General features: G+C 35.6%; 1 protein-coding gene across 1 annotated transcript in view; it reads right to left on the bottom strand.

Annotated features, from left to right (window-relative positions):
• Positions 1-21,412, bottom strand: part of Mdga2 (MAM domain containing glycosylphosphatidylinositol anchor 2) — a 954,594-nt gene that overhangs the window by 126,804 nt on the left and 806,378 nt on the right. Inside the window, exon 9 of the mRNA XM_004649150.3 lies at positions 1,671-1,940. Within this exon, the coding sequence (XP_004649207.2) occupies positions 1,671-1,940 (270 nt within the window). The remainder of the gene's footprint in view (positions 1-1,670; positions 1,941-21,412) is intronic.

Here is a 21,412-nt window from a genome sequence, read left to right on the forward strand (position 1 = left end):
TTGGACAGAGACTAGATTCTTTGAAAACACCTATGCATATGTATACCTATACATATGTATACCCACCTGTATATGTATATATGTACTCATATATATGTATACATGTTTGTGCAGATGCATGTTTATACATATACACATCTATTCCAATACAAATATATTATGCTGTATTCCAATACAAATATATTATGCCTTTCTATTTCTTTGAAAAAAACAAATTTCATTTTAACTGGAGATCTTGAAATAACAATGTTGGCATGAAGATTGAAAACATCCACTGGAAAAATATAATATTTGGGGATATTTCTCCTTCCTCTATGAAGAAAGCCATAACTGATTTATTCCTTTCCAAAGATATTGACATTGACTTGATGTGCCCAGTGGATTTGGAATGAGAGTATGGGTATTTGAGTTACTCCTGGTCTCAGCTTGTTTTTTACTTTAAAAATAGAATTTGGGTCAACAAATGAAATTCTTGCAGAAATAGCATGGACTTAAACCTTCTTGTTAAAAGTTAGAAAATAGTGCCATTCTAGGAAATTAGAAAGTGGCTAAGGCTAAAATGGTTGAAGGAAAGGAGGAAGTTAATTTTACATTTTCTTTTTAATTTTGAAGATTAATGAACAAAAGTCAGATTCTCCATTTGAACTAATATGAGAAAAGTAATTGCCTTTAAAGGATTTGCATTATGAAAAAATTGTTATGAAAAATAATATGTAAAGAAAACTGGACAGTTTAAAGTACCCTCTTGAATAGTGGACTAGATCCCTTTCTCTTATAAACATTACCATATTCATAGTAAAACAGTATCCTATAAAGTTTTGGTTCTGGGTTAATAAGACTATTAACTTTAATAATTGTAATATCAAAACCTTACATTGACATGAGCCATAATAAAAAGGATTGTATAATAAGAAATGGCAAGTATAGCAGAGAAGACTTCTTCATAAATCTTTGGTTAGTCAAGTATATTTCATCTACCTAGTTTTACATTTCAGGAAACAAAAATGGATCTAAGCACATTCATATTTAGAGAGATGTCATAAATAAATAATAAATTAATAGTATTCTTAATATTAACAAATTATCAAAAAGGTTTGAAAAATAATTTTGTTAAGCATTTATAATAAAACAAAAGGGAAATTTAATAGATAAAGATCTTGTAAAGTATAAGTAATTCTCCATGTTTATTTCATGGGCAGATAAAACTTACTTGCCTTTCTTTGGAATATTTAATACATGGCAAGCCAAGGACAAGAGGGAAATCCACTGTACACTGAGATACGCTAAATTAATAAATATGAAAATAAAACATTTCTACTATCAACAAGTACCATACAGGATGTCTGATCAAATTTTCAATCTTATCTAAATAATGGTACTGCTTACTACAATTTATTATGTTATTAATGAAATAGAAAAACAACAAAGCCACACAACACTCACTTCATTAGAATTCACATATACTTCTGTGTTATTTTACAGGCACAGGCAGTACTCCAGCTGAATAGACTTACCTTGGAAATAAACTACAAGAAGCTATAAGTACAATAACTAAGCTACTTGTGACATGTTCCAGCATTTTGTGTTTTCATCCTTATAGTAACATAAATCTAAGATCCCTACTTCTGTAACAGTAAAAACATGAAAACCAAAATAGCATAGAATCTTACCTGTCACAAGAAAGCTGCATCTCCCAGCTCCAGCTTCATTTATGATGCTACAATTATAAACCCCATAGTTTTCATTGGAAAGACTCTTCACTGGGTACTCGGTGTACTCTTGAGAGTCAAATTGACCGGTCCTTAGTAACTTGTTGCCCAAGCGCCACTCATAAGTTAACACCCTTATCGGGTAGGCTCTCAGTACCCGGCAACTCATGGTAACGCTTCGGTCCTGTCCTTGTCGGATTTCCAAGAATGCTGGCTCTACAGCAGGAGGGTCTGTAGAGAAGATAAATTAAAACAGAAGAGAGATGAAGTTTTTGATAAGGTGATCTCATTGTCTATTCTTATTATAAGAAGGTATTTATTGGTAAGAACACATGCCCCAGAGGTGTAACCAGTGGGTGGAGAACAGATATAGGACTGAGAATTTCATCTTGGGCTGAGAAAGGTGATTCACTTTCTTTCTAGCTGATTCTTTAAAAAGAATACTTGCAGTCTAGAGAGATTGTCTAATGGTTAAGGTGCTTGTCTATGAAGCCAAAGGACCCAGGTTTGAGTCCCCAGAACCTATGCAAGCCAGATGTACATGGTGCACATGCATTTCAAGTTCATTTTCAGTGGCTAGAGGCCCTGGTATAACCATTTTTCTCATTCTCTCTCTCTCTCTCTCTCTCTCTCTCTCTCTCTCTCTTAAACAACCAAATAAATAAAATGAAATAATAAAGAACACTTGCTATGACTGATTGCTTACATGCTCAGTCATTAATGAGGCAGCACAAAGAGGGAGCTCCAACTAGGATGATCATCAGGGAATTTTAGTTATTAACCAGTGAGGTTCAGTTTGGGCTTCAGGGTATAATTATTTAATAAAATAGGTTAATACAATTATGCAAATCTATCTTCTAAATGACTTGGTCAGATCTTATTTGGCTGCAAGTTATAATATCTATGTGAAAACCTTAAGAAAACATTACAAATTATACCACAAGTGGCAACTGTTTTCAACCCATTACAGTGGCTCATTTATTTGGCATAATTATGATATTCTTTCATATAATTAAAACTTACTACATTAGGTACCAAACCTTTTTTTTGTTTTTCATGAGTAGATTCACTAAATTTAAAGTATATCTACTTATAGCATACAAAATACACTTTTCTTCTCTGGGCTGAAGAGCTTGCTTAGTGGTTAAGGCACTTGACTGCAAAGCCAAAGAACCCAGGTTCCATTCCCCATTTCTCATGTGAAGTCAGATGCACAAGGTTGTGCTGTAGTGGCTAGATGCCCTGGAGTGCCCATTCTCTTTCTCCATCTTCACGTCTCTCTCTTTCTCTCAATAAATTAATAAAATTTTAAAAATATCCTTTTTTCTTATTTAAAGCACTTAAATTCTGTATCTCAGACTCTCTATGATCATAATAAATTAAAGTTAATCCCTGGGTCTCATGATATGACTCATTCATTCTAAGGAGACTGCAATCAGGTTGCACTTGGTGACAATTGCACTCTAAAGTACATGTACATGGCCCCTGGTGAACTGTGGCATTTAGAAAGTGTACAGTTGCATCTAGTAGATTTCCAAATGCTAAATGGTAAGGCTTGGGACTGTAACACCATAAGTCTTTAGTTTGGTATTCTTTATGTGTTATTTTGTGTGTTGTTTAGAATTTTGGGATTCATTCTCATCAATTTGTTAAATCAACTTTCTTGCTTTATTCAATAACTATTTTTGAATGACCCTATTAATTCTATATATGACCACTAACTCAATTTTTGTCTTGGAATTGTTTTTCTACAAGTTATCATTATTTAAATGAGGGAAAAATAATATCCTGTCTATATATACTTCATGGTATAATATTGAAGACAGCCATTGAAAAGCTAATTAACAAAACTGAAGTGTAAAAATAACTCTAGGTAACAAGTGATGAAAATTACACCAATCTATCTAACTGATCAAACAAGGCCTTTCAAGCATGTTAGAGCTCAAGTTGTCGTCTAGAAGGCACACAAAATGCCAGGTGTGCATACCATTGGGGGAAGGACCTATATAAGCAGAAGCTAGAGAGGAGGAATGTTCAGTGGTTAAGGTGCTTGCCAGCAAAGCCAAACAACCCAGGTTCAATTTCCCAGGACTCATGTAAGCCAGATGCACATATATCTGGAGTTCATTTGCAGTGGCTGGAGTGTCCACTCTCTCTCTCTCTCTCTCTCTCTCTCTCTCTCTCCAATAAATAAATAAAAATAAAATATTAAAATTTCCTTTAAAAGAGAATATTTGGATGTCATGTTATGAAGGATCAGTTTTATAGTACAGATAAGAAGGACCAAACCACAGACAGAGTAAAAACTTGCAGAGATGATGACATCATTGGTGAACACCTGATCTGTTGTGAAAGCACTGGGACAATGACTGATGAAGTGGATAATGCAGTCAGCAGTGCAAATTGAGGAAGAAGGACAGACATAGGGCGTACAGGGCACATGTGTGTCACAAATAGTTTGTGTGCTTACCATTTGCAAGCATACAAGTAATATCTGATATCTCTCCTTCTGATAACCTATTCAAAGGAATAATGGTCAGAAAAAAAGTCCATATGGTTTCAATCCTCCAAATTTATTGACATTTGCTATGTGGCTGCAATGTGTCAAGATTTTGTTCTGTGTATTTGCAAAGAAGGAACTGTGCACAGGGTTTTATTGACTGATTGAGTGATTGTACATTCCTTCTGGTTGGATTAAAATCTTGGGAAATGTATTAGTTAGGTCTCAGTCTTTTTGCCATGCTGTCAAAGACATACCAATTACAAATTGTACTAATTGAAGCTTTACTACTATAACTTACCTTTATCTCTAAACTTTACTTGGTTTATTTATTATTTATTTATTTTCTTGTTTTTGAGGTAAGGTGTTGGTCTAGCCCAGGTTGACCTGGAATTTACTATAGTTTCAGGGTGATCTCAAACTCATGGCGATCCTCCTACCTTTGCCTCCAGAGTGCTGGGATTAAAGGCAGGCACCACCATGCCTGGAAACTTTGGTTGTGTTAAGTGGTCTGTTTTGTATATTATTAGTACAGCTACCCAGACATTAGTGTTTTTTATTAACTGTATTTTAAGTTTTTTTATATTTTCCCTTGCCTTTATTCTTAGATTTTTACAAGTACTCTTTTGAAAAGCATGTGCTTATGTTTTGTCATTTCAAGATGTTCAATTTCATCCAAATATTCTTTTTTAAAATATAATTTAATATTTTATTTTTATTTATTTATTTGAGAGAGAGAGAGAATGGACACTCCAGCCACTGCAAATGAACTCCAGACATATGTGCATCTGGCTTACATGAGTCCTGGGAAATTGTTTCAGATGAGAATAAGAAATGAGTTAGTAACCATCTGAAATTATCTGTTTATGACAACTTGGAGACCATAAGGGGTGCTGCTTCTTCTTTTCTGGCTTCTGGGATATTCATCTCTCAGCACCTGAGGTTTTCACCTTTGGTAAGGTTTTGTCCTTCCCACCCTGGAAGCTTAGCTACTGCCAGGGGAAAAAATATTTCTTTCCACCTAGGCGCATGGACATGGGCCACCACTCCTTGGTGCGTCTACTTCTTTTGTCTGCAGACTCTCACTCCTCCTGACTTCTGAATAAAAAATAATAATAATCAAATATCCTTCTCAGACTTGTTTTGTCCAGTTCTTTGCTTAAAAAACAGAGGAGCTCATGATTGGGGGCTCATGTTTGAACCCCCATAAGACATAATCCCATAAATTCATATAACCATCATAGTCTCTGGCATTGTATTTCATCTTTGTGATCATGGTATTTCCCCTGCCAGGCAAGTATTGTAGTTGGTCTTAAATCACTATTGGTGGAATAAATGATACATTAATGATGCAAAGAAATACAGATGTCTGCCCAATTTATAAAGTTCTTCCCATCCGGTTCTTAAGTATTTCTCTTTCTAAGTAAATCTGTATGGAGCATGGAGCATGTAAGTACAGGACCAGTAGAACTTAGATTTGGTGCCAGACAATATTTTAGGCTAATGTACCAGATAATGATATTTCACTTCCTATTATAAATATTCACTTTTTCAGCCCTGAAACCTCATATGATACCCTTATACATGGACCACGAGAAAACTCTGAGATGATATGTATAAGGAGCAGGAATAGTTTATCTTAGACTTTCCAATGTCCCAACCAAGTGTGCAAACATATGAAGACTTGTTTCCCTTCCAGACCTGACCCGGTCCCATGAAATTCCACTAAACAATCCAAATAACACAGGGTCCTTGAGTTACAGAAGACTAAGACAGTCAAAACTTGTTCAAATGTTTAACTCACTAAATATTAGACAATTGGATATAACAAATGTCCTTCTTTTAACAATCTAGATGTTGTATTTGATATTCAGCAAGGATTCATGAATCATATGTGTCTATTTTCTATTAAAAATTCAGTAGCTTTGAGCTGCAAAGATAACTCATTGGGTAAAGTACTTGCCATTCAAGCATGAAGGTCTGGGTTCAGATCCTCTGAAGGCAAGGAAAGTCAGATCTAGTAGTGCACATCTGTAATCTCAGAGTTCCTATGCTAAGATGGGAGGCAAGAAACAAAAGAATCTCTGGAAGCTCTTGGGCCACCTAATCTAGTATACACAGTGGCAGACAATAAGGACCCTTCCTTACATGAGGTATAATGCAAGGACCAACCCTCGAGGTTTCCCCCTGACCTCGACATGTAAGCAATGACACAGATGTTGACACACATAAACACAAACATATATCAAACACACACATCATATACATGCACATACAGACATCATATACATACATATTCACATAAAGATGAAACAAATAAAAGTAAAAATGCAGGACTTTTCCTTTGTTTGTTTTTTGAGGTAGAGTCTTACTCTAGCCTAGGATGGCCTGGAATTCCCTCTGCCATTTCAGCCACTGCAAATGAATTCCAGAAACATGCACCACTTTATGCAGCTGGCTTTAAATGGGTACTGGGGAATCAAACTCAAGTCATTAGGCTTTATAGGAAAGCATCTTAACAGCTGAGTTATTTCTCTATCCCTAAAAATATAGCACTTTTTAAATCCATGAATGGGAGTGTATGGCTTTAATCATAGCATTCAGGAAGTGGAGAATGTCAAGTTCAAGGCCAGCTTGAAGAACATAGAGAGTTTCTGGCCAGCCAGGGTTACATAGGGAGATGCTACATAAATTGAAATTTTGAGTACAGATTCAGTATAATAAGGTGAAATACAAGGACAAGGGGAAAGACATTGAAAAGGCAGACTTAAGTAGCAAATCAAGTAGATTCTTTAAGGAAAAGAACTCAGAATGAAAATAATGAGGGAAATCAGTCAACATATTGAATCAGCAGAACTTCAAAACCTGAAAAGTAAGTTCACTTAGAATTGGTAGTCCTGAAGCCAGAAAGTCATAGTGAATTTACTAATTCAGAGACAGAGAAATTGAATTTCTTATAAGATTATAGATGAAGCCAGAGAGGGTCTTTAGAAATCTAAACTCAGACGGGAGAGATGGCTTAGTGGTTAAGGCGCTTGCCTGCAAAACCTAAAGGCTCATGTTCAACTCCCATGTAAACCAGATGTGCAAGGTGATGCAAGTGTACAAGGCTGCATAGGTACACAAGATGACACACACATCTGTAGTTCAACTGTGGTGGCTGGAGCCCTGGGGCATCAATATTCTCTCTCATTAAAAAAAAAAAAAAAGTTAAAGAAAAAAATCAAAGATCATGTCATCATCCCAAGTTCGCAAGCTTTAGAAGACCTACCTCCAACACAGGCACAGCTGGCCCACAGATATGCCACTCTCACAAGGCTCTGGCCCAGCCTCATGCCATCTCTGCCTACGGATCGCTCCTCCCACTTTCCTTAGCTGTACCTCAATCAGCTTCCCTGGCAGAGACCTGTGCCCACTAATGCCGCGGGCCCTTTGCACTTACTGGCTTTCACAGGAATGGCTCTGCTACACATCTGCCTGATGAGATACCTCCCTGAATGGGTGTCCTTGGCCACCAACTAACTTGGCAAGTCTCCATCACTCAATGGTCCTTCACCTCACAACTACCTGATGTATCAGACAGCTGACTACCCACTAGGAATTCCCTGAGAGCAGGACTCTGGCTGTCTTTATTTAACCTCGGGACTAGAACAAGGCTGACAAGATGATAGATAAGGAAAGAGAAATGACTACATTCCCCTGATCACTGGTGTTTTTTTTTTTTTTTTTTTTTTCTTTGAGGCAGCGTCTCACTCTTGTTCCAAACTGACCTGGGACTCACTCTGCAGTCCCAGGCTGGCTTCCAACTCAGTGATTCTCCTACCTCTGTCTCCCAAGTGCTGGGATTAAAAGGTATGCTTGTGGGCTGGAGAGATGGCTTAGCGGTTAAGTGCTTGCCTGTGAAGCCTAAGGACCCCGGTTCAAGGCTCGTTTCCCCAGGACCCACGTTAGCCAGATGCACAAGGGGGTGCACGCATCTGGAGTTCGTTTGCAATGGCTTGAGGCCCTGGCTCGCTCATTCCCTCTCTATCTGTCTCTTTCTCTCCCTCTCTCTCTGTCACTTTCAAATAAATAAATAAAAAATGCACAAAAAAATATTTAAAAAAAAATAAAATAAAAGGTATGCTTGTATGCTTTTAAAAATAAAAAAAATAAAATTAAAATTAAAAAAAAGATTATAGATAAGACTAATGAAAGTGCTAAAGTTCAGTGAAGGTTGATGATGCTGGATTCAAATCCACCAATGTTAAATGAGCATGCATTTTCTCTCAAGTTGTATTTGTATTTGTAGTAAAGGTTAAAATACTTGCAATCACTTATCTTTCTTCTCATTTATTCTTTTAAAAGTAGTGACATAATTAAACTTTTCTTTTTGAAATATATATCTTAAAGTCCATGTAACATTTTTGGTGAATGGCTATCTGTAAAAATACTTAGAATATATTTAACCTCTTAGGTCATTTAAAATAATAAATTTTTAAGACCATCTATATATGTGGATGCATCATTTCTCCACAACTAAAAGACTTAGTTTATTCTAATGGTCGAAAATGCTATCTAGTAATGTTGAGTTACCACTTTTCAAATATAATATGTTTTTATAACATGTAGTATACTGAGTTGATATGTATTCCTAAATTAATCATTACTTCTGTTTAAAAAGGTTGCCAAAATGGCTAAATTTCAGTGTGTATTTAAGCTCAAAAAGGAATAAGATAGAAGAAAAAGCCAGGCATGGTGGCACATGCCTTTAATCCCAGCATTCCGGAGGCAGAGGTGGGAGGATTGCCGTGAGTTTGAGGTGACGCCAGAGTGAGAACCTACCTTGAAAAACAAAACAAAACAAAACAAAAAACAGAGTGTGCTGAATAGTCCAACCAAATCTGCCTACAGGAACTTTCTCCTGATGTCAGGTTCACTTTAAGGCATGCTGGCTATTAATGAAATGCTACATAAATTGAAATTGTGACTACAATTTCAGTATAATGAGGTGAAATACAAGGAAATTCATTCCTAGAACTCGCTAGTAAGAAGGAACACTCTTTGCAGTTGAGATGGAATGTATGGTGTGAGACTTCGCTGTGATGAAAGAAAGCTGATGATGCACCAAAAATAGTCCATTAAACCAATAGAATCCAGTTTTCTTGAGTTATTCAGAAAAATATATGCAGTATTTATAAAATGATAGATGATAGATGTAATAATATGCAACAAATCCAATTAGATTTAAAGTGCTTAAAGTAGAATTGGTTAAGAAAATTGTTACTTTTTTAGTTAAATGAAATGATTCATTTAAATATACAATTACACAGAATATAGGCACTCAGAATAACTATTTAAAACTTACATTTTATTGCTACTAATATTAACCTACATTTGTCAACATTTAGTATTTACTGTGTCCAGGCATTGTATGAAGATAGATTATCTTTTAAAAAATATTTATTTTACTTTATTTTTATTTTCTGGGGTTTTTTGAGGTAAGGTCTCACTCTAGTCCAGGCAGACCCAGAATACACAACTAGTCTCAGGATAGCCTTGAACTCATAGCTTCCTATCTCTGCTTGCCCAGTGCTGGGATTAAAGGCATGCATCACAACATCCAACATGTTATTTATTATTATTTATTTGGGAGAAAGAATAAGATTGGGTCACCCAAGGCCTCCAGCCACTGCAAGCAAACTCCAGACACATGTGCTACCTTGTGTTTCTGGCTTATATGGATACTGGGGAATCAAAACTGGATCCTTAACTGCTAAGTCATCTCTCCCTCACAGATTAACTTTCTATAATAGAAACAAATTTTAACATAAAATGCTCAGGCATAGAAGAATTAAGAAAAGTGACCCAGCCGGGTGTGATGGCACATGCCTTTAATCCCAGCACTCGGGAGGCAGAGGTAGGAGGATCACCATGAGTTCAAGGCCACCCTGATACTACAGAGTTAATTCCAGGTCAGCCTGGACCAGAGTGAGACCCTACCTCGAAAAACCAAAAAAAAGAAAGAAAAGAAAAGTGACCCATCTAAAAATTCAATGCAATCTGATTTCCTAATGTTTCCTCCTTATAAAAGTATGCTTCATTATTTGGAAAAGCAGATGCCAACATATTATGTTTAGATTCTTTCCCTCAAAAGACACTTTGAAAAATACTGTCATCTTGTAAAATTTCTCTATTCTCACTAACACTTACATTGGCATAAGAAAATTAAAAAAAAAAAACAGAAATTGTATTTTCTTGGAAGTATAATATTATTGGGATAAACCTAAGATTTATAAAAATAGTACTCTCTACAGTGATGTCTGTGTTAGTGTTTGTTTCTTAATAGAAAGATTACTTAGTTCACAATTTCTTTTTATATTTTTTATTTTATTATTTATTTTGACAAAATATACTTGTGACATAATTTCGATAACAGTTGCCAGTTGTGTACCAGAAATCTAAGTAAAAAATAAAACTTTACATAAACTATTTATTCATGAGAAAAAGAATTGCTAAACTTGTTTACATAAGAGATGTTTATTTCTCTTTCAGCTATGTCTTCTCAAGAAAAAGAATAGCTTAATAAACCATCTGTTCTTTTTTTTTTATTTTAGAAGGGCTATAGAAATTCTACTTTGACTAATTAGCCAATCCTATACTTAGAGGAAAAAATCAGGAGTAGGTGTATCTGGTCAGTAAATTGAATTCTTCCGTTGTCTAATACAAAGAAACTGGTGAACTTAATGAGTGATAAGTCTGATGATGGACACACAGAGTAGCTGAGAGTGATGCTTCTGCAATCATGGACAATCACCAATCACACCCATGCCTTGCCCTATGCATCACTTTCACTTTGGATTGTGGTTTTTATAAATCAATGAATGTAACAAAGGTATTTTGCTTTGTTTTGTGAAACGTTCTAGAAAGTTATCAAACCAAAGGGAGGGTTCTGAATTCTCACAAGCACATCTGAATTTGTTGAATTTATTGTTAATAGGACAGTAGTCTGGTTAGAAATCTTGGGTTGTGAGTAGCATCTCAAATGAAGACACTCTTGACAAATTTGTACCAGGTATCTACTATGAAAATTAAAGGTAATTGGTATATGTCCGGTTGAGGTAGAAGAATCAAAGAGATGATGGGGACATCATGCCAAATATTTGTTATCCAAAGAAAGAAGAAAGTTCATAATAAAGCTTGAAAATAGCCCAGCTTATCCAAGGCATTAAAATGATATATCTAAAAAAGATATTTATGTGATTGGAACAGTCCCTTAACCAAAAACAAAAATGAGATAGTAACATTTGTAATGTTATTACATGCTTATTAGGAAGGTCAAAGAAACAGAAAACTGTTAGCATCAAGTGCTGGTGAACATTGGAGCCACAACAACTTTCATTCATTTCTGTGAAGTGCAAAATGGACCAACAAGTTGAGATAGTTTGGCAGTTTCTTACAGAAATATATACTTGCCAGATAATGTAGTAATTTTATAAGTATTACTCCAAGGACCTGCTCACAGATACTTAATAACATCTCTACATAGAACTGTGAAAACTTGGAAACAACCAACATGTCCTTCATCAGGTGAATTCATAAACAAACGGTGGTACCAGCAGAAAAATCAATATTATTCAGCACCATAAAGAAAGAGTTACCATGTCATACAGACTTATCCCTTTAGACAAATCCCTGCACCTTTAGTCAGAGAAACCTTTCTCCAGATGATGGTGACTATCTGGGTAACGCAACTCACCAAAGTGCTGAGACTAAATGAAAGCTGAGTGCTCAGCACTTATACAGACTTCTGTAACATCCCATAGATAAGAGAACAAGGCAAAAGAACTGTTAGAAGGGATGTCAGAGCCAGAATATGGGGAGAAGTACTTGTGGACATTATTTTCCAGATCAGACATGACTGTTACATTATGACCTCAGAGAAGCTTTTACTACTTCAACACCTCCACAAAGTTAAGCTTGTCAACATTTCAGCATGGTTGATGAAAAGGTTTTAAAAAGATGGGCTGGAGAGATGGCTTAGCGGTTAAGCGCTTGCCTGTGAAGCCTAAGGACCCCAATTCGAGGCTCGGTTCCCCAGGTCCCACGTTAGCCAGATGCACAAGGGGGCGCAAGCGTCTGGAGTTCATTTGCAGAGGCTGGAAGCCCTGGTGTGTCCATTCTCTATCTCTCCCTCTATCTGTCTTTCTCTCTCAAATAAATAAATAAATAAATATTTTTTTTTTAAAAAAAGAAAAGGTTTTAAAAAGGTTATCAAAAGAGAACAAGGTATAGTTTTAAAGTTCAGTGTAGAGGGAGGGCAGGGGGTGTCAAAAGAAGGTATTTGGAGAAAATTATGCTCAAATTACACTGTCTTCATGTATGAGAAATATTAAGAAAAAGACACAAAGAGACATCAGGAAAATTAAGCACATGTTACAAAGGTCACAATGTGAAAAGAGCCAAAATGTGAAAGCTAATATATACATACATACCCACATTTGTATATGCACGTATCTATGACACATATATATATGACACTATCTACATGATATACCGTAAGACGGCAAAATGTTTACTAAATATACAAAATACAGTGTAAAAGATCAGTGGTTGCTAGGGAATAGGAGAGGAAGAAGAGATAAATAAAGCATAGAGGATTACAGAATAGTAATCTATTCTATGTGATACTGTAGAGATTAATTGTATCATTACAAGTTTGTCCAAACTCATAGACTGTGGACATTCAGGAGCAAATTCTAAAGCTGATAACAAGGAAACATAAAAGTAAATTCTAATACACTATCACTTTCAAAAATTATGCACAAGGATAATTAGATTAAAATAATGTATGCAAAGATTATTTGTTCTTTTATTCTATGGAAACAAGTTATTTACATAATATCTATATTTGAAATAATAGTTTATAACTTAAAATACTCTGCTAAGAGCTGGGGTGATAGCTCAATATTTAGGGCAGTTGCCATGCAACTCTGAGTACATAAGCTTGTACCCCAGATACAACATACAAGCCAGAAGCTGTGACAAGCTTCTGTTATCAGTCTTAACATTCCAAAGGTGAGAAGAGTCAGAGTCAAATTTTCCTAAAGATTCTTACAAATAGGGCAGTGAACAACAGTGAACAGAAATATATAAACACACAGTCTAAATGAATAATATCGAATAAGTATAATATTACAAGAACTCTCTGGAACCCTTGGTGAGTGGATGAGTAGCTGCAGCTACTTGAAGTGAACATAGAGGCTCCTTCCCACTTCTGCTTTGGCTCTAGCCTGCTCATTGGGTGTAGAAAATAGTGTAAGAAATCACTATGATGGTATCACTTACTATGGCAAGCTCAAGTCTTCCCAGGAAAGCAGTCTTATAGGAAACAGTCTGTGTGCATGGAGTTCCAGAGCCTTGGAGAATAGATTTTTCAATGGAATGATGACAGTTTGAGGGAAAATTATTTTAAAAGATTATAGTGACAAAGGCAGGGAAGATAGCCATAAGATAACATGCCATGGTGGTAAAGGAGACCAAGAACTAGGACTGGAGCCAGGAGGTACTGTGTTAGATAAGAGGGACCATGTTGTATCTACTCAATGAGAAGACCTTTTCATGTATGTACATAGAGCTGATTGAAGCACTGTGTGACTTTCAAATGACAGTATTTATTCTTGACAACCGAACTGCAATCCTCACCTCCAACCCAGATCAAATTGTCTATCTGAGATGCCAAAGGTGACACTGATTACATGAAAAGGGACATCTAATCACTAAAGTTAACATAAATTACTGACTTATGTTATTTTTTGTTGACAACTTCCATGATTGTAAACAATATCCCATAGTAATTCCCTGTCTCCCCTCCCCACTCCCTCCTTTGAAACTCCACTCTTCATCATATCCCCTCCCCTTCTCAATCAGTCTCTCTTGCATTTTGATGTCCGATTATGATGGTCTTGTGTAGGTAGTGTCAGGCACTATGAGGTCATGGATAACCAGGCCGTTTTTTGTATAGAGGAGCACACTGTAAGGAGTCTTACCCTTCCTTTGGCTAAATGTATATATTATGCTCATCAAACAAAATCTTTGTAAGGCAACTTTTCCCTAAGAGGAAGGAAGCTGAAGTGACTGATAAAATAAATCCAATGGAACTGGTAGAATTTGATCTAAATCTGGAAGAAATTCACCCTTTAGTAGACAAGCTTATCCACATGTTTGATATCATCCCAGATGGTGTCAGTGTCAAAGCTCATGACAGGACCAGTTCATGACACTTCTGGGATCTTACACAATATCTAAATGAATAAAGAGCCAAGCAATATGCTCATCCCTTTCTATTGTCATTATAGTTTTAAATTGAATAAAAATTAAACAAAAACATAACAGCTCTGTATTTTTCAAGTATATAGGATGACTTCACTATCCAAGATGAAGTTTAACATCTATAAAATCAGATATTAATTGATTTTATAGGCCTGCTAGCATCTGTTAAGACATAAATTGTACAGGATTCAGTTGTGTATAATGGACAAACTTGGGCCTAAATGATAGGTAAATGTGTTGACTTCAGAATATGGGCATTAATTGTTAAAGCTATGAAATTAAAGCACTATATTTAACAAGAATCAGAAAAAGAAAATAAATAATAGATTGAGGAAATGGCTTAGTTCTTAAAAGCAGTGGCTGCTTAAGGATGAAGGCCTCGGGCTGGAGAGGTGGCTTAGTTGTTAAACACTTGCCTGTGAAGCCTAAGGACCCCGGTTTGAAGCTTAATTCCCCAGGACCCACATTAGCCAGATGCACAAGGGGGCGCATACATCTGGAGTTTGCTTGCAATGGCTGGAGGCCCTAGCGCGCCCATTCTCTCTCTCTGTCTCTGCCTTTTTCTCTGTCTGTCACTTTCAAATAAATAAATAAACAATTTAAAAAAAAAAAAAAGAATGAAGGCCTCATGGGCTGGAGAGATGGCTTAGAGGTTAAATGCTTGCCTGTGAAGCCTAAGGACCCTGGTTCTAGGCTCAATTCCCCAGGACCCATGTTAGCCAGATGCACAAGGGGGCGTATGCATCTGGAGTTCGCTTGCAGTGGCTGGAGGCCCTGATGTGCTCATTCTCTCTCTATCTGCCTCTTTCTCTCTCTGTCGTTCTCAGATAAATAAATAAATTAATTTAAATAAGCGAAAATTATTTTAAAAAATAGAAGAAAGGCCTCTTAAGATGAAGACTACCAAGTTTGACTCCCTACAGCATACATAAAATTTTGGGCATGGGTCCACACATATGTAACCAGAGTTCAAAGGGATGAGGGCAGAGACTGAAGTATTACTGGGGCTAGCTGATGGACAGTAGCTCCAGATTGAGGGAGAGATTCTGACTCAATAAAAGAAATGCATAAATAGGCAACAAGAGGACACCTTACATTCTCCTCTGCCCTCCATGTGCACATGGGCACCCACACATGCATGTGCCACATATCACACAGAGGACACCACATAAAAACTATTTGCACACACACAAAGTAAAGGATGGGCTACAGAGGTTGCTTAGTGGTTGAAGTACATGCCTGCAAAGTCAAAGTACCGAGGTTCCAATCTCCAGAATCCACATAAGCCAGATGCACAAAATGGCACTTGCATCTGGAGGTTGTTTGCAGTAACTGTAGGCCCTGGCTTACCCATTATTTCTCTATCTGCCTCTCTCTCTCTCTCTCTCTCTCTCTCTCTCTCTCTCTCATAATAAATAAATAAATAGGAAAAGAGAAAAACCTATGGAGAAGTGTTGGCCTGTTTAGCTATTTGTATATTGTGGATTTATGTATTAGTATTGACTTTCAGAGCTGAGTAACTTAGACACAAAATATAGAGACCTATATGAGGAGAAGTAATGTAAAGTAATACCATTTGACTTATGCTCCAACTATAAGTTAATATGATATTACAACAAGATATGGTGAATAGCTTTCATTGTATGAGTAATGTCATGGTATTTTTACACAGTTCAATTTGGATATCATAATTTATGTGATTATTGAAATATATGAATGTCTTATTTTGTGTGTGCATTGTAGTTGGCATGTGTATACAGACATGTATATTCACATGCCCTGTACATGTACATTCAGAAGCCATAGGAGGATAGCCATTGTCCTCTTTTTCCCTGAGAGAGTCTCTCTCTGAACTTGAAGCTTGCCTTTTGTTGTCTAGAGTGGCTGACCAGGGAGCCTGCATGATCCTCTTGTCTCTGGTCCACTCAGTGCTAGAGTTATAACATGAATGGACACACCAGTTTTAAAGTGGAGGTCAGGGATCAAAATCACATCATCATGTTTATGTAGCAAGCATCATTCCCCACTGAACCATCTCCCTAACCTCAATGTCTTTTTAGTGAACTAATTATAAAGGAGAAAATACTTTATTACTTTATATTCTAAACCTTTAATGTAAAAGAGCTGCCAGTAAGAGAGTTTTAGCAAACATGTCCATGGAAGACATACTTTTACAAAATATTTATTCATCTACAATGACTTTTAAAATTATTTAATTTATTTATACGGGGGTAATGCCATGGCCTCTAGCCATTGAAAATGAACTCCAGATGCAAGTGCCATCTTGTGCATATGGCTTATGTGGGCACTTGGGAATTGAACCTGGGTCCTTAGGCTTTACATCAATGGCTTTAGCCATTAAGCTATCTCTCCAGCTCTACAGTGACATTTTATTTCTTAGGTCCATGTTATTTTTCTGAAAGAAGTATATTTAACATGGACTAGGTTGAAATCTTTAATTAACAATGTATTGAATTCTTTATCTAGAGTATTTAAGGCAAAATTAAATAAAGAAATATAGCATTTTCATAATACAACTACCCAGAAAGTATTTTTAAGGTCAATCAGAGTTGTGTAATATGTAGTCTAAAGGTCAGCCCTGGCACTAAAACTGATTTGTGCCTCTGATGAGATAAGGAAACTGACAAAATGTAAGCCAGTATCACAATATCACTGCACAGTAATTCATCTGATTTTTTTCTTTGCTGTTGTTGCTGTGAATTATTTTCTTAATGACAGAAGTAGAGTATCAAATTACATTGTAATAAAAACTATGTATCCTGTGAGATAACCTACATACTACTTCCTTTCCTGAACCATGCTTATAATCCAAGGTTAAACCCCATAATTGTTAAATACTCTTTAAGAGGCATATAGAAAAACACTAAACCTGCCAGGCATGGTGGCTCACACCTTTAATCCTAGCACTCAGGAGGCAGAGGTACGAGGACTGCCATGAGTTCGAGGCCATCCTGAGAATACAAACTTAATTCCAGGTCAGCCTGGACCAGAGTGAGACCCTACCTTGTAACTCCCCCCCCCTCCCAAAAAAAATGGTTATCTGAAAAATACAAAACCTAATGCTTGGCTTAAAGTTGCTTTAAAATACAACAAAAACAGTGAATAGAAATTAAATATGTTTGCATTCAAAAGATAGTTATTGAAACTTTGTGGATTAGAATAAAACCTAGAAGCAAAACACAATACAATTACAAAATGAATCACTAAGATAATTCAAAGATTTTATGAAAGTCAGGGCTAGAAAAAATATTAGACCGGAGTTACATTGTGGAGACACCTAGAAATCAGGAAAGACCTCCCATATAGGAAGGGAAAGATACATTGAAAAACTACTTGTATTTTTGACTTTCGTGGAAAATCATAAAGATGGTAAGCTCAACAGTGTAGCATATGATGAGACCAAGCAAACAATATTGCCTGATTTTTTCCATAGGCTTTCCAAGAATTAAGTAACCATGTTTGTTTCACCACTAAAACGAAGATGGAAGCTGACTATCTGACTGTTAGTTATAAAGTCAAACGAAGGGATCAGTGAGGCAGCAGATGAACTGAAAGAATAGGAATGGCCATGTTCCTTGGCTATTGTACTCATTAAGAGAGGAATATGTGAGTAACTGTGATCAATAACAATTATTTCAATAAAAAGGGCTCTTTCAGTTAAGTGAACAACCCAGAATTATCAATGAACAAAATAACTTTAATAGAAAATAAAGTTTCTCTTTCTATAATGCATATTCATAAATGATTTATCATGCAGAGAAAATTAAATAAAAAGTCTAAATTTAAAAAAAATTCAAATTTTGTTTACAGACTTTGATGTTTTGGAACTAACTAGTGCTTAGGAAATTCAGACATGATGTAAAATTCTATTTCTGCCATTAAGTCAACTGAAAAATAAATTGAAAATAAAATTGAATGATAGTTTCTAATAACAATATCTTAGAACACATTTTAGGAATGAATGAGCTGGGGAATTCATCTACATCAACCATTCATACAACATAACAATAGTCTACATAATGGAATTTATTTGGGAGGTGGAATAAATTGTCAATGATCTGATCGCTGAACTACTTCTTGAAAAACTAGAGGAAGAATTTGTATGTATCTTTTATTAATTTTATGTTGAGGAGGAAATATTTTCATTGCAGAAAAAAAGTATTTACCAAGAGATTAAACACTTTGAAATGATATTAAGAGGAACTGAGAAAGCATTTAAAAAGGTGATTCTAACTCAGAAAATGAAACTTGGGATGAGATATAGATTATTAACATTATTTTGGTTTGAATGTAAAATGCCCTCATAGGCTCTTGTATTTGAATATTTAATCCCCAGCTCATGGTGCTTTCAGGAATACTGTGGAACTTTTAGGAGGTAGAGCCTTGCTGGTGGAAGTGTGTCACTAGGGGGTAGACTTTGAGAATTTTTGGCTGGGCCTCCATTCTGGTTCTTGTCTGTGCTTCCTGCACTGCAATGTGCCTGTGACTTTCAACTCCTGCCATGCCTTTAAGATCCCTTGAACCATAAACCATATTGTATATCCTTTCTTCCATAAACTGTTCATGGTTGGGTTTCATAATAGCAGCAAGAAAGTACATGATGTAGAAAATGGACCAGATAATATCTATTATCAGAACACATTTCTTTAGTAGATTTCAGAGTAAAAAATAACTCTAGAATGCTTACAATTATAAAGCTAATCTTTAAATACCTACAGGTCAGTATATAGTCCCATGCCATCACTGTTTTCTGATATGATGATTGAAATTATCACTTGAAACTGCTGCAATAACAGGAATGTGATTTAAAAACAAGTGCTAAATTTGTAATATTTTCTTATATCAAAATATAGAAAGCTATGTCCTGGAGAGATGGTTTAGGAATTAAGCCACATGCCTGTGGAGTCAAAGGACTCAGATTTGATTTCCCAGTACCCTCATAAAGCCAGATGCACAAGGTGGTGCATGCTTCTGGAGTTTGTTTGCAGTCGCTGGAAGTCCTGGTATGCCCATTCACTATCTCTCTCTTTCTCTCAAATAAACATAATATTTTTAAAAATTTGTTTGAAATTTTAAAAAGTATATAGAACAATTAATACATAAAAATGAAAGCATGACATTAATTTTCTATATTCATAGTAAGTAGTTATGATAAGACAGGTTTTGTATTTCTACAACTCAAAATGAAGTGGTAATTTTATACTAATTTTAATTTAGGAAAGTATTTACCTAATAAAAGTATAGCTAAAATGTTACATTTTGTATTTGAAAGTCAATCTCAACTAGTTGTACTATGTACTGACTTGTCTAACTAAAGAGCAACCTGTGTTGGACACATACATATAAATTTATTCATGCTTTATAAATCACAAACACAGATAATAGATGTCACTGACAAGTTTTTAAACTTAGCTATAGAAATTTTAAGAAATAAAGGAATTTTCTAATTTCACAGAAGCTAGGGAAATACTATAGACAAAATCAGCAAGATGATTATAGAAAATCTTAGTAATATTGTAAGATCTAATTTTAGGCCAAAAGAGATGATGTGTTTTTACAGACTCAGTGGTAACCCAGTGTAAAAATGAACTCTATACCCTAAATAAGTATGCCTTTTCAGATTTTGCTCATAGCTTATCATTTTCGTCAGAATCTTCTTATATGTAACAGAGACCTTATTTTCTTGCTTTTCATGCATTTTGTATTTATGTATAAAATTCTCTAGCAAAAATGAACAAAACAAAGTTTAACTATACAGCTGAATGAGTATAATTCAAGTGGTGGTAACACAAAGTTATTACATAGTGATATCAGGGTGTTAACGTATTCATTTTTATTATTATTTTTTATTGACAACTTCTATAAATTGTAAACAATATCCCATGGTAATTCCCTCCCTCCAAAAGTATTCTTTTGCCTATCATAACTAAAAAAAGACTAAAACATGATTTTTAGGAACCACTTAGATATAGGTATAGATCTATACATTACAATATCCCTCCAGTTATTCTGCAAAGTGGCTTCTTCATTTATTATCCTTGAAGAAAAACATCTATCTCACATGCTAATACTCAAGCATTATATTAACTAGCTTTATAGGTTAAGGTTAGTGGATTTTAAAGGAATCTATTAAGGTGCTGGTGTTAGTTACTGGGCCTTACACACTTCAAAACAATATACAAATTCTTGAAAAGACAATATAGGTTTTCACCAGCTCTCATAAGAATAATGTGACCAAGAGAAAGAGGGTGTATTAATTATTTTTCTTGTTGGGATAATGAAAGATTCACCTCACATTTTGAGAGTGGGGAAGGCATAATGGTTGTGACTCCATCTGAAGTCGTTGGAGCTCGCTATTGAGCTGTCAATAGGGAAACAGAGACAGATGGCCAGAAGCAGGGTATGGCTGAAACTCTGTCATCTCTATAGTCTTGTGTCAATCATTTAGGCCTCATGTTCAGAAAGTTCCACAACCTCCCTGAACATCAGCCAGGGAACAAGAGTCCAAACACAGGAGTCTGTGGGAGACATAGCGCATTCAAATCATAACACAGAGTAAATTATAGAATATTTTCTTTTAATGTGGGTAGGGATTTCAAAACCTGAATATTGCATGCTTGCAGAGAATGTGCATTTTCATTTATGGCAGTTGGACCTTAGTTAAAACTGAAAAATTGGAACTCACCACAGAGGGAAATAAATTTATGAACAACATCACAGAGGTGGCAGACAAAAAATAATGTTGGCAGTAGTGATAGATAAGAGGCCATTTTCAGTGTGTAAAATATGAGTCAGAGTTATGTATTCAAACAATTCACTTCAAAATTTGATAATCATTTAAATATCAAAACCCTTTCTATTAACTGAGAAA

The sequence above is a fragment of the Jaculus jaculus genome, chromosome 7 (genome assembly GCF_020740685.1).
Source record: "Jaculus jaculus isolate mJacJac1 chromosome 7, mJacJac1.mat.Y.cur, whole genome shotgun sequence".
Classification (NCBI taxonomy): domain Eukaryota; kingdom Metazoa; phylum Chordata; class Mammalia; order Rodentia; family Dipodidae; genus Jaculus; species Jaculus jaculus.